Source organism: Heterodontus francisci, chromosome 39 (assembly GCF_036365525.1).
Source record: "Heterodontus francisci isolate sHetFra1 chromosome 39, sHetFra1.hap1, whole genome shotgun sequence".
NCBI classification, from domain to species: Eukaryota; Metazoa; Chordata; class Chondrichthyes; order Heterodontiformes; family Heterodontidae; genus Heterodontus; species Heterodontus francisci.
Genome location: NC_090409.1, coordinates 34,612,711 through 34,627,674, shown reverse-complemented (window position 1 = coordinate 34,627,674; position 14,964 = coordinate 34,612,711). Strand labels below are relative to the sequence as shown.

The 14,964-nt window shown below is 43.9% G+C and overlaps 1 protein-coding gene across 2 annotated transcripts in view; it reads left to right on the top strand.

Annotated features, from left to right (window-relative positions):
• Positions 1-1,035: 1,035 nt before the first annotated feature.
• Positions 1,036-14,964, top strand: part of LOC137352710 (carcinoembryonic antigen-related cell adhesion molecule 5-like) — a 721,824-nt gene continuing 707,895 nt past the window's right edge. For both annotated transcript variants that reach the window (XM_068018446.1, XM_068018445.1), the window contains exons 1-2: positions 1,036-1,126; positions 1,307-1,624. In XM_068018446.1, coding sequence (XP_067874547.1) covers positions 1,075-1,126; positions 1,307-1,624 — 370 coding nt within the window. In that variant the 5' untranslated portion in view covers positions 1,036-1,074. The remainder of the gene's footprint in view (positions 1,127-1,306; positions 1,625-14,964) is intronic.

Genomic DNA, 14,964 nt, shown 5'->3' with positions numbered 1-14,964 from the left:
CATTCTGCCGAATGAGTTTGACAGTCTGCTCGGGGAACGATCGGACAGGATCCACCATCTGCTTTTCCCGCAGGACCTTGAGGACATTATATGCAGACCATTGCCTGATGGACCTGTGGTCAAAGTTTTCACAAACTTTTCCACGAGGGACAGGTGGTACGGCACAGTCCAACTGAATGGAGTGTTCTGCACCAATGAGGCCAGACCCATCCTTCACAACCAGGAACTTGATCGAACCTCAGCATGTAGTGACGCTTGCTGTTTGTGTTAGGAGGTTTGATGAATAGCTTGATGCAGCCAAAGACAAAGGTAGTCATCAGGATGAGGGTGACATTGGGTACGTTTCATCACCATTTACCTAGAGATTTGAACATCATGTCCCTGTGGATATGATCTATTTTTGATTTCCAGATAAAGTGGAAGATGGCTCGGGTGACTGTCACGGCACCGGAGTGGGGATTGGGCCAGATCTGTGCGATGTACGGTAACAATGTGAGAACCTCGCACACCCGATGGAGAGGGAGCATCATTCCCACATGCCCAGTTTCTGTTTCATCATGCCTGCTCGCTCCTTTCAGTTGTTGGTCTGAACCATATCCCAGCATCTTCAGGTAGTCTGACCTGATGGTGAAGGGGAAAAAGGAACAATTGACCCATTTCCCAAAGAACATGGCTGCAATTTAATTTGGCTCCAAAGGCCAGTTTGAAATGGTCGCAGATGCTCATCAGCCTGTGACCAGACAGACAGTGACATCATCCATGTACAGAGAGGCTTTGACCTGAGTGTCTCTGCTGCCTGGGATTCTCACCCCTCTTATGGATCGAAGTCCGTCTCACCCTTTCAGGTGGTGCATTCCAGGTGACGAAAGAGGAGCAAAGTTTTAGTTCCTGAGCAAACAATTTCTCTGAATATATAACAGCTCGGATTCTGTGGAATGAGTTTCCAGTCAGGTGAACAGCACTCGGTCCAATCAGCATTGACACTTCACTAAATGACTCAACTGATGTGTTCTGCAAACCAGGAAGAGCAGGTCAGTCACTGAGTGTAACAGGGACTGGGGCTGTTCTCTCAGGATGGTGAGACTGTCACTTACTGCGGTAGCTGTTTGCTTATTGATATCTGTGGGTAAGGATCACTGTCTCGTATCATTTCTTTTCGTGATTAGTGAAACAAGACAGCAAAGGGATTGTCAGAGAAAATCAGATTGAGATACAAGAAACGGCGTTATTATCACTTTGGAAAGTAGATATTGTGTCGAGTTTGACTGTTTCTCTTTACTTCCTTCATGTGATTTTCTTTCCTCAGCTGTATCCCAGGATTTTACCATCCTGATAGAAAACAGTCGGATTAATGTGACCGTCGGAGGCGATGTATTATTTTCAGTGAAACCGTCAGCTGCGGTGAAGAATGGGAACTGGGTATTCGGAGTGAAAAGTATCGGTACGTGGATCGGGACAGGTGTTTCTCTCACTAATGAATACGAATCCCGGGCTGAGATATTCCCCACTAACGGGTCACTCCTGCTGAAATCAGTGACAGATTCGGACAGTGGAGAATACACTGTGACCATGGTTCCAAATACCGGCAGTCAAACAACAGCAAGCATCACTCTGCGTGTTCTTGGTAAGTGAGAGTTTTTATGAGGAGAGGGTTATTGATAAAGTTTTCACTGTGACTGCAGACACGGCGCCTGGGAACTGAAACACCGCCTCCGTCCCACCCCTATCGTAGCCGCACATGGACACCCGATGTCTGCGGTCTCACTCACTTTTCCTCCCTGTTACCAGTCGTTGCTGTTGAAGTTTGCTGATTCTCTGCAGAAGGCCAGCAGATCGGATCGGGGAGAGGGCGGTGCATTGACGTGGGGGAGAGGAGAATAACATCAACTTGTATTTATATAGATAGTGCTTTGAAATCATAATGTGTAACAAAGCATTTCACAGGAGGGATTATCAAAATTCAACACCGAGTTACATCAGGAGCTGTTAGGACAGAAGAGGGAAAGATGGTCAAAGTGCAGGGTTTTAAGGAGTCTCTGGAATTGGGAGAAAGAGAGGTGGAGAGGTTTAGGGAGGGAATTCCAGAGCTTTGGGCCCAGGCAGCTGAAGGTACAGCCACCAATGGTGGAGTGATTAAAATCAAAGATATTGAAGAGACCAGAATTGGTGGAACACAGAGATCTGAGGATTGTAGGACTGGAGGAGGTTACAGAGACTGGGAGGGGTCAGTCCATGGAGGGATTTGAACAGCAGGATGAAGGCATTGCTGGATCAGGTGTTGGGGAATGAGGTGAGCCAGGTTTCTGTTGGGGAACACTTGTGTAAGAGTGATCGTCATTTCATAAAGTTTTGATAAATAATGGAGAAGAACAAGGAACCATCTAAAGTAGAACTTCTAAACTGATAGAGAGCTACCTTCAATGTAATGAGAGGGGATCTAACTAGAATAGAATGGAACCAAGGATTAACTGGAAAAACAATGGGTGATCTTTATGGAGGAGATGTTACAGGAACAGGCCAGGTACATTCCGATAAGGGAAGCAAAGCCAGGGCTCCTTGGATGAAGAGAGAGATCGAAAATATGATGAAACAAAAAAGAGGCTGCATGATGCCTGTTGGTTGAATTCTTCAAGTGAGAACCAGGCCAAATATAATAATTTCAGAGGGGACGTGAAGAGGAAAATAAGACTGGCAAAGAGAGAATATGAGAATGGAATAGCAGTTAACATAAAAAGGAACCATCCACTCAGAAGTGGGCAAGAGCAGTGATGATGTGCAGTGGCCGCAGTAACACAGGCAACCCCCTGATGCAGAGGGACACAGAGGTGCTGCAGGTGAGACATGAAGGCACTACCTGCAACATAGGGTGAACAGCCAAAGGTTCAGCTTCATGAACATGTCTGAGCAGCAATGCTGCCGATGGATACACCAATTGAAACAGGTGGTTGCTGATCTGTGCACACTCCAGGAGGAAAACCTTTAGGTGGACACCCACAACCAGTAGATGTCAAGGTTTCAGTGGCCTTGAATTCTCCAGCATCTGACTTGTTTCAGGGGTCAGATCTCCAAGGGATGTCGCAAGTGTCTGCCCATAGCAGCATCGCTCAGGTGATGGATATCCTGTATGAGGAGGCATTGAACATCATCGTATTCACCACAGAGGTGGCCAGTCAGGCACAGAGTGATGTGACAGGATTCACTCGGATGTAGAGCATGATCGACTGCACCCATGTGACCATGAAGGCCCCAGCGGAGCAGCCCAGTGCTTTCACCAACAGGTAGAGGATCCATTCCTTCAAAGTGCAGCTGGTGTTTGCTCATTGCAGGTATGTCCTGCAGGTGTGCACCAGGTTTCCTGGCAGCATCCATGATTCATTCATCCTGAGGCAGTTGCAGATGCTGCAGCTGCTTATTCCACCAGACAGTCTCTGCGGAGGGCTCCTGGCTGATGAGGATATCCATTGAAGAGATGGCTGCTGACACCTGTGTGCAACTCCACAATGGAGGCCCCGGAACAATACAACCACTGCCAGAACAACAAGGGCCACCATTGAACAGGCCATTGTCTTCCTTAAGATGTGGTTACGGTGCCTTTACAATTTGAGGGTCCCGACGATAGGAGGAAAAGGTGAAGGGAGCCTAGTCTCAGCCCTTTTGAGCCCCACACTGGCACAATTTAACGGCACTGAACTGCCTTACACTGTGGTCCCTGTTCCTTTGAGGACGGGGATCCCATCTCCCAGAGCTGCTGGAAATCAGAGGGCTGGAAGCTCAGTAGTATCGGCAGTGCCTCTGGGAGTGGTGGCCATTGCTGTTACTACACCAGACCTGGAATTAGGCTGAATGCTGGAGTCATGGACCCAAGGTAACTGTGGCGGGGTTGTTGGTGCCAATCTGCAGGTCATTTGTAGTTTACTGATCTTTTACATTTTTAGATTGAATTTTACAAATGTTTAAAATGTTGCTAACAGATGGTAAAAAAATCTAAATTTGACCAGGAACGCACTATTTAAAAAAAAAGAAACTAATGCAAAATTACAATTTATGTGGTGGCTTTTAAATATGTTACCAAACATTAATTGTAGTTGTGTAATGTTTGTGAACAATTTAATATAAAACATTTAAAATGCTGCCAAGTATGAACCATGGCCGACAATTGCTGAAAATAGTTTGTTTCCATAACTATTTGCTTCATCTTGATACAGATAGGAATAACTAGTAGCAGGTAGAATAAGTAGCAGAGTTGCTTCACTGGGATTTAGTAGAACTTAGTTCTCTGGTGATTGACTGCATGCTAGTTTTGTGGTCTTCTGTTTTTAAAGAAAGTACTTTTACATGGAACTGGCTAGTTCTACCCAAACTGGTTAGCTGTGGTAGAATGGGAAACTACATTAGCAACTGTAACAGTAGACAGGCAATGGCTAGCATTTAAAGAATTAATACATGGTTTGCAATACCTTTCCATTCCTTTGAGGCATAAACATCCAGCAGGAAAGGGCCTCTTTCTGTGCTGTATAACTCTATGACTCTAAAAGTGATCGAACCATGGCTAACAAGAGAAGTTAAAGATTGAATTAGAGCATTGGAAAAGGCTTATAAAGTTGTCAAAAAAGTAGTAAGCCTGAGCATTGGGGGCATTTTAGAATTCAGCAAAGGAGGACCAAGAAACTGATAAAGAAAGAGAAAATAATATATGAATATAAATTAGCAAGAAGCATAAAGACAGACAGTAAAAGCTTCTATAGGTATGTAAAAAGGAAAAGATTAGTCAAGACAAATGTGGGCCCATTGCAGGCAGAGATAGTACAATTTATAATGGGGCATAAGGAAATGGCAGAGCAATTAACAAAAGACTTGTTATCTGTCTTCACGGAGGAAGATACATTGAAAAGCCCCAGAAATACTAAAGAACCAAGGGACTGTCGAGAATGAGGAACTGAAAGAAATTAATATTCGTAAAAAAGTAGCAGGTGAGAAATTAATGGGCATGAAAGTTGGTAAATCGCCTGGACCTGAGGATCTACATACAGAGTGTTGAATGAGGTGGCTGTAGAGATAGTGGATGCATTGATCATCTATAGATTCTGGAGCGTTTCCTGAAGATTGGGAGGTAGCAAATGTAACCTCACTATTTTAAGAAAGGAGGGAGCGAGAAAGCCATGATCTGCAGACCTGTTCACCTGACATCAGTAGTGGGGAAAATGTTAGAATTTATTCTAAAGTATGTGATGAATGGACACTTAGGAAATAATGGTAGGACTGGGCAGAGTCATCATGGATTTATGAAAGGCAAATCATGTTTGACGAACCTGTTGGTGTTTTTTGAGGATGTAACTCGCAGAATACACAAGGGGGAATCAGTGGATATATTGTATTTGTATTTTTAGGAGGCTTTCAATAAGGTCCACCACAAGAGGTTAGTAAGCAAAATTAGAACGCATGGGATTGGGGTGGTAATATACTGGCATGGATTGAGAATTGGTTAATGGACAGAAAACAGAAGGTAGGAATAAATGGGTCATTTTCAGGGTTGCAGGCTGTGACTAGTGGGTACTGCAAGGGTCCCTTACCAATTGTAATATTTCCAAGTTTGCTGATGACACAAAACTGGTGGGAGTGGGAGTTGTGAGGAGGATGCAAAGAGGCTTCAGGGGATTTAGACAGGCTAAGTGAGTGGGCAAGAACATAGCAAATGGAATATAATGTAGATAAATGTGAAGTTAGCCACTTTGATAGGAAAAACAGAAATGCAGAGTATTTCTTAAATGGTGAGAGTTTGGGAAGTATTGATGTCGAAAGGGACCTGGGTGTCATTGTTCATAAGTCACTGAAAGCTAACATGCAGGTGCAGCAAGTAATTGGGAAAGCAAATGCAATGTTGGCCTTCATCAGTAGAAGATTTGAGTACAGGAGTAAAGAAGTCTTGCTGCAATTGTATAGAGACTTGGTGAGACTGCACCTGGAGTATTGTGAACAGTTTTGTCTCCTTACCTAAGGAAGGATATACTTGCCATAGACAGAGTGCAAGGAAGCTTCATCAGACTGATTCCTGGGATGACAAGAATGTGCTTTGAGGAGAGATTGAGGAGATTGGGCCTGTTTTCTGTCGAGTTTCAAAGAATGAGAGGCAATCTCATTGAAGCAAACAAAATCCTACATGGTTGACAGGTTTGATACAGGAAGGATGTTTCCCCTGGTGGGGTAGCGAGGGGGTCAGGGGGGTTGGAGGTTGGAGGGGAGGTATCTAGAACCAGGGGCACAGTCGCAGAATCAGGGGCAGACAATTTAGGACTGAGATGAGGAGGAATTTCTTCACTCAGAGAATGGTGAATCTCTGGAATTCTCTACCCCAGAGGGTTGTGGAGTCCCAGCATTGAGTATGTTCATGACAGAGATTGATAGATTTCTAGATATTAAAGATATCAAGGGATATGTGGATAGTACAGGAAAATGGCATTGAAGTAGATGATCAGTCATGATCTATCTGAATGGTGGAGCAGGCTCTAGGGACCAAATAGCCGACTCCTGCTGCCATTTCCTATGTTCCTATGAGCCTTTGCAGCGGCTGCCCCCAAGCTTTAGTGCGTCCTTCAGCACATAATCCTGGACCTTGGAATGTGCCAGTCTGCAGCACTTGGCCATGGACAGCCTTTTGTGCTGCTTCTGGTCAGAATATAGTTAATCTCAGATCTACTTTCCGTTGATGCTGGGTTTTGAGTCCTTCTGTTGTGATGGTTTACAGATTTTTCTCAGCGTTGATTTTTTATATCAATCAATTAACATGACAAAAATAGACATTGCTCTTTGTGGGATCTTGCTGTGCACACACTGGCTACTGCATTTTCTGCAGTTCAACAGTGCCTCCACTTCAAAAAGTATTTCATTGGCTGTAAAGCGCTTTGAGACGTCTGGTGGTCGTGAAAGGAGCTATATAAATGCAAGTCTTTCTTTCTTCACTTTGTTGCTGTCTCCGGATGAGGCAACTGGAGTCTTTGTTTATATCACAACTGTGTGAAACTAATCCAGAGCACAAGTATTTACAGGGAGAACACCAACTATCTCGGATATATGTCTTTAAGAGAGAGGTACCTTGAATAACCGTAACTTCAATACTGGTAGGGAGGAAATGCAGGTCTATGGGGAAGAGAGAGGGGCGTGGAATTGATTGGATAGCTCTTCCAAAGAGCCAGCACAGGCACGATGGGCTGAAATACGGCAAAGTATCAACCAATGAACACTGTCCCTGCTGGCAAAAGATGTTTTTCACACTGCCTCACCTCAAAGCAATGAGACTGCTCATTTATTTCATTCCAATTAAAATCCATGGTGCTATTTTAGTTCAACTCACAACCTTGCAGATTTACATCGAATATTCCGAAATACATCAAACAGAATAATGTGCTGTGCCTGTTTTCATTTTGTGCATCTCACAGTTATTCCTTAAACAATACATAGAAACACCCTCGTGCAATAACACGACCAGTGAGTGTAACTTTGTAAGAGTTAATTTTCAAAGTGGTACTTCTGAACTCTACAAACGGTGTCAGCTCCGATGGCTGCCATAGTGAGATAGAAGGAAAAAGCAACGTTTGCACAACCCCTTCCACAGCACCAGTGGCCGCAACATCTTGACTTCCTCCTGACTAACCACATTCCAGCCGTTAGACCTGGAAAGGAAATTGAAACTGTTTATTTCTGCAAAGGCATTTAGAGAAAGGCTTTGCAGGACCCAGGATCTGGGAGCATTGACATCAGCTATTGGTGTAATTAAACTAAAACACAAATTAACTGAGACACATTGCCTATCGTCCAACCCATGTTTTTGGGACAGGAACATTGTGACATGGATGAAAACTTAAAGGGAAACAATTTCAGGCCGATGGGACTAATTGTATTGCTCTTTCAGAGAGCTGGCACCGGTGCAGTGGGCCAAATAGCTTCCTACTGTGCTGTATCATTCTATGAATTGCATAAAATTTCCAGCATGGTGTTAGAAGCAAGGTGGGAGAAGTGCACTGTCTTTTCTAGTTCCACTTCTCCACATATCACAACATATATTTAAATGTTTACCCAGATACTGATGCAGTCAATCACATACTCTACCTTTTATCGCTGGATAAAATACACCAACCAGATTTCTTTAATAAACAACAAAATGATCCATTTATTATTAAACAAGACTTGAGCAGTAATGAAGCAAAGCATTAACAAGCAGATTGAAACATGAAAGTTCCCTTTTTAAAATCCCCCCCGCCCCCACACTTACACACTAGTTAACCAAAAAAATAGAGATTTTATTTTAAGAGCTCTGTTACAAAGAAAAATGCTTTGTCCAAATACTTACTAATTCTGGAAGAAAAAAAGAGATGTGGAATAATGTCAGTTGTCCCTTTATTCTGGCATCCCAACTATGCATGGACACTGTCACTGGGATCTTCCTAGAACAGTTCTTTTGAGGCGATGTTGAAGGTCTGTTTGGCAGGCTATCCAGGAGAAATGCAGCAACAGGGATTTCAACCAGTACACACTTGAATTGCAGGTTTTTTCCCCCCCCAAAGACTAGAGGAAAGAGGAGCTGACACACTGGACTTCTTAGAGTTTCTTAGAGAGGTGCAGGCAAGATGAGTTGGGGCTGTCCTTTTCCTCGGCAGGCAAAACACCAACTCTCTTCAAAACATTCACACCCCAACTGAACTGAAAACAATCCAAATCCCAAAACAGAAAGTCAACTCTTGACCTCCATAAACCTTGGCATGTGGCTTCTCTGTAAACTTAAGATCATAAGAACTAGGAGCAGGAGTAGGCCGTCCGGCCCCTCGAGCCTGCTCCGCCATTCAATAAGATCATGGCTGATCTTTTCGTGGACTCAGATCCACTTACCCGCGCTCCCATCGTATCCCTTAATTCCTTTATTGTTCAATAAGATATCTACCTTAGCTTTAAAGACGTTTACTGAAGAAGCGTCAACTACTTCACTGGGCAAGGAATTCCATAGATTAACAACCCTCTGGGTGAAGAAGTTCCTTCTTAATTCAGTCCTAAATCTGCTCCCTCTAATCTTGAGGCTATGCCCTCTTGTTCTAGCTTCACCTGCCAGTGGAAACATCCTCTCTACTTGTATCTTACCTATTCCCTTCATGATTTTATATGTTTCTATAATATATGAATATAATCCCAATCTACTCAGTCTCTCTTCATAAGCCAACCCCCTCAACTCCGTAATCAACCTAGTGAACCTCCTCTGCACCCTCTCCAGTGCCAGTATATCCTTTCTCAAGTAAGGAGACCAAAACTGCACACAGTACTCCAGGTGCGGCCTCACCAGTACCTTATACAGCTGCAACATAACCTCTCTGCTTTTAAACTCAATCCCTTTAGCAATGAAGGACAAAATTCCGTTTGCCTTCCTAATTACTTGCTGTACCTGCAGACCAACCTTTTGCGATTCATGCACAAGGACACCTAGGTCCCTCTGCATAGCAGCATGCTGCAACTTTTTACCATTCAAGTAATAATCCTTTTTACTGTTACTCCTACCGAAATGAATGACTTCACATTTATTAACATTGTATTCCATCTGCCAGACCTTTGCCCACTCACTCAATGTATCTATGTTCCTCTGCAAAGTTTCACAGTCATCTGCACACTTTGCTCTGCCACTCATCTTAGTGTCATCTGCAAACTTTGACACCCTACACGTGGTCCCCAACTCCAAATCATCTATATAAATTGTAAATAATTGCGGTCCCAACACCGATCCCTGAGGCACACCACTAGTGACTGATTGCCAACCAGAATAGCACTCCTTTATCCCCACTCTCTGCTTCCTGTTAGTCAACCAATCCTCTATCCATGCTAATACTTTACCCCTGACGCCATGCATCCTTATCTTATGCAGCAGCCTCTTGTGCGGCACCTTGTCGAAGGCCTTTTGGAAATCTAGGTACACCACATCCACTGGGTCCCCATTGTCCACCTTGCTCGTAATGTCATCATAGAATTCCAAAAGCTTTGTCAAGCATGACCTGCCCTTCATGAACCCATGCTGTGTCTGCCCAACGGGACAATTTCTATCGAGATGCCCCGCTATTTCTTCCCCACTACAGAGGTTAAGCTAATCGGTCTATAATTCCCCATCTTTTGTCTACCTCCCTTTTTAAACAGTGGCGTCACATCTGCTGTTTTCCAATCAACTGGGATTACCCCAGAGTCCAGCGAATTTTGGAAAATTACCGTCAGTGCACCTGCTATTTCTCCCGCCATCTCTTTTAGTACCCTGGGATGCATTCCATCAGGGCCAGGAGACTTATCAAACCTTAGCTCCATTAGCTTGCCCAACACTACCTCTTCCGTGATAATGATTGTTCCCAGGTCCACACCTACGTTCGTCTCTTTGTCAATTACTGGCATGTTACTAATGTCCTCCACTGAGAAGACCGATACAAAATACCTGTTCAATGCCTCGGCCATTTCATCATATCCCATAACTAAATTCCCCTTCTCATCCTTTAAAGGACCAACGTTTACTTTAGCCAGTCTTTTTCATTTTATATATTGATAGAAACTTTTTCTATCTGTCTTTATATTCTGTGCTAGTTTTTTCTCATGTTCCATCTTACTTTTCTTTATAGCTCTTTTTGTAGCTTTCTGTTGACCTTTAAAGTTTTCCCAATCTTCTAGTTTCATGCTGCTTTTGGCCACTTTGTATGCCTTCTTTTTCAAATTGATAGCCTCCCTTATTTCCTTAGACACCCATGGCAGATTACCCCTTTTCTTCCAGTCCTTCCTTTTCACTGGAATATACTTTTGCTGAACATCTCCCTTTAGCCCAAGATTCCTGTTGTTTATTTATCTTAGAGCAGGTGATCTCCAGTAGAGGTTGTTTTTAGCGTTCCTTGATTCTTCCAGTAAGTGTTTTCAGTCAAGTGTCTTTTCAATATTCCCAGTGAAAAAAAACTAAGTCCAGTATTTCTTCGGGCTTCCAAATGAATCCATTTCCACAATTTGAATATGAGTCCTTAAAAACATATTTTTATTAAAAAAAGAAGCACTCTCATAACACTTCTTACTTCTGTTTCACTCGACAAAATCTACATGACAACAGTAGCCTCTTTCAGCAGCCACTTATCTCACTCTATTCTCCCTTCTGTGTAAAAGCAAACCCTCGTTCCTCTCTTTTATTTCAGGAGCTAAAAGTGTCCAGCCATCTATGTGACTTCAGGAACAGAAGGCCATCCTTCCTGAAAATGCAGTTTCACTCAGTCTGATGCCAGCAAGTATTAGATCAGAGACTAGCACCACATGTACTTAAAATATTAGGTTAGAGAAGACAAAACGAGAATACTTTGGACAAATTCGTGTTAATTGTTGAAGAAAAAAAGAGAAGATATGGAAGGATGTCAGTTGTCCCTTTTGGATCCGGCATCCGGGTATATGGTGACTGGAGATTTGAGAAATCATCAGGCAGGCCACTAATGCAAAGGAGCTATTGCAGGGGAATAGTTATCAGCTCACTCTAAAACAAGATTACTTATCAATGTGGTGAATCATGATTCATCAATGCACAGGAGGTACTGCAGGGTGATAGAACAGCACAATTGCCAGCCCACTGGAGGAGGAAATCACTTACTAGCTCTACTGCAGAGGACTCAAATGCTTAATTTGTAGGTCCAGGCTACTGTCAAAGATTGATGGCTATTCACCAGGAAATGATGGGTGCATTCAGCAGCCTGCCAGCCAGCTTTTGCACAATGGTTCAGAGTATGGAGGGGTCCAGTTCTAACTTGTGTTATTGCCCCTGCACTTCTAGCCAGAAACAGATCCAGCTCTTGCTTGACTGAATTCAGAAACTCTGTACCCAAGGCATGTGATGGCAGCCTTTTGCACTATTCTCTGGGGAAGGAATCACCTCAAGGCATCTAACCAAGATCTGGCCTTATACAACTTAAAATTGTGACCCTTTGTCCTCCCTAATCTATTTCATTGGAACATCTTGGCTCTGGGAGCTCGTGTCAATGGATCTTCCACAGAATTTCAACACTTCTGAACTCTGTTCTCATGTAGAGTGTTTGAAGCGATGATGAACAGTCCTGGGAAGAATGGCTTTGACTGCATTGCAAAAACACCTGTTGACCTATCACAGCATCACAGCATGCCTGCACCCCAGCAGTCATTCCACCTGTACCCTTTCAGTGTCACACAGTCAGCAGGTCTACACTGACCTGGCCAATACCAAGGTGCTGTAATCTGAACCTGGGCCCACAAGCCCCAGAGCTGCTTGAGTGTCCTCAATAAAATCTCAGCCGTCTTCCAGCTGAATGTTGTAACCTCTGTGAATACATCTCACAGGAGCACTACCAGATATAAAAGAGCAAGATGTGCAACACATCAGCAGTAAGAAATTGCACATGTTTGATTATTGATTTTCCTGCTAACTATTGTATACAGACAGAATAATGCAGTTTGAGTGTTTTTTTCTGGATATGCTGTTTGTGGTAATAGTTGTATTGATGTAAGAGGAACATCCATTAGGTTTCATTGAAGGAAGGCTATTGGATGGTGATAGTAAGTAACAGTGAAAACGATTGCAGAGCTGTTGGTGTATTGGGGATAGGAAGGGAAGGTTCATATAAAACACTGTTGGATGAGTTCCTCTCTAAGTCGGGGTGCGGGAGGGGATTGGTGGTCACGCTGCCCATGCTCTTTCTCCTCTTCATGTTAATACTTCTTCTCATCCTGCTGCACGTTTTGCTGCCCAGGTGATGATAAGGGCTGGTCACTCATTATCTTAAAGTTATGCAGCATTCTACCACAAACCACAATACATGGTCAGGACTGTACTGGGGTGTCAGGAGGTGAGGTACACGCTGGAGAATTCCCAAGCCCTCTGACCAGCTCTAGAATCCAGGGCATTTGTAAGAGTTACATAGAAAGTGGTGGAAATACTCAGCAGATCTTGCAACATCTGTGGAGAGAGAAGCAGAGTTAACGTTTCAGGCCAGTGACCTTTCATCAGAACTGCCAAAGATTAGAAATGTAATAGGTTTTAAACAAGTGAAAATAGGGGTGGGGGTTGTGGGGAAAGAGAACAAGAGGGCAGAAGACAATAACTGACAAGGAGGTCATGAGGCAAAGGTAAAGGGAGTGTGTTAATGGTGTGGTGCAGGACAAAGTGTTAGTGCAGAGAGAGTGTTAATGACAGAATAATGAACAGCTCTATCCAAAAGCACAAACATGAAGGCACATAAGGTATAAGGCAGACACATGGTAAAAATGATGAAGCAACATAAGATAAAATAATAATAAAGGGAATGCACTGAAATTATTGAACTCAATGTTCAGTCAGAAAGGCTGGAGAATGCCTATTTGGGAAATTAGGTGCTGTTCCTCGAGCTTATGTTGACGTTCACTGGAACACTGCAGCAGACCAAGCACAGAAATGTGGACATGACAGGTTGGTGTCATAGAGTCAGAGTGTGTTGAAATGGTAAGCAACAGGAAGCTCGAGGTCATGCTTGGGAACCGACCGACTGATCCTTTGTTCCCTTCACTGTGAGGTCAGACTACCTGAAAGTGCTGGCGATATGGTTCGGAGGGGCCGGGGTGTGTGTCAAAAACTGGAAAGAGCGAGCAGGCATGATGAAACAGAAACTGGTCATGTGGTCGGTGGTCCCTCTGCGTTGCAGATAAAAACCTGGTCATTAGGTGCGAGGTGCTCTCGGTGTTGCTGGACGTAGCATAGCTCTGGCCCATACCCCTGCACCATGGCAGTCACCCAATCCATGTTCCACTTTATCTGGAGATCAAAAGTGGACCATATCTGCAGGGACATGATGTTCAAACCTTTAGATAAATGTACCCAATGTCGCCCTCATCCTGATAACTACCTTTGCCTGTGACTGCATCAAGCTGTGAATAGACCCACGGTACACAAACATAATCCTAATTTAGAATCATAACTCTAAGGATACAGAACTGTAATACCTGCCCTTTTACCTCCTCTCTCCTCACCATCCAAGGCCCCAAACACTCCTTTCAGGTGAAACAGTGATTTATTTGTACTTCTCTCAATTTAGTATACTGTATTCGCTGCTCAATATGTGGTTGCCGCTACACTGGGGAGACCAAAATCAGACTGGGTGACCCCTTTGCAAAGCACCTCCACTCTCCCTCTACCACAGTGCCCACAAAACATGGCCCCGCTCTTGCTGTGATTTACCTTGGCTCCTAAGGCCAGTTTGAACGAGTCGCAAATGCTCATCAACCTGCGAACTGACAGCCAATCCTTTTTTCTTCCAAAAATATACTTTATTCATAAAAATCTGTAAAACAAAAATTACAAAACAGTTCAAAACAGTTCCAAGTTGAAGTTCCAGAAAGTGCAAAATAAATCAGTTTTCTTCAATACAGAACGTGAGTTGCCTCTCAACCCTTCCATTCCATTTTACTGCATAGTACATTTGCATGACACAGCAAAACCATATTTTGGTGCAGGCAGGCCGAGGGGTTTTACACGGGTTCCAGTCCCTCAGTTCACTGTGATGGTAGGACCTTACACCGTGGTCTTTCCCCATTGAGCCTTTGCTGCGGCTGCCCCAAGCTTTAGTGCGTCCCTCAGCACGTAGTCCTGAACCTTGGAATGTGCCAGTCTGCAACACTCAGTCGTGGACAACTCTTTTCACTGGAAGACCAGCATGTTTCAGGCAGACCAGAGAGTGTCTTTCATCGAGTTGATGGTCCTCCAGCAGCAGTTGATGTTTATCTCGGTGTGCGTCCCTGGGAACAGCCCGTAGAGCACAGACTCCTGTGTTACAGAGCTGCTTGGGATGAATCTTGACAGAAACCACTGCATCTCTCTCCACACCTGCTTTGCAAAGGCACATTCCAGAAGGAGTTGGGAAATCATCTCTTCCCCACTGCAGCCACCTCAAGGGCTTTGTGCGGAGGTGGTGAGATTCCGGGTAT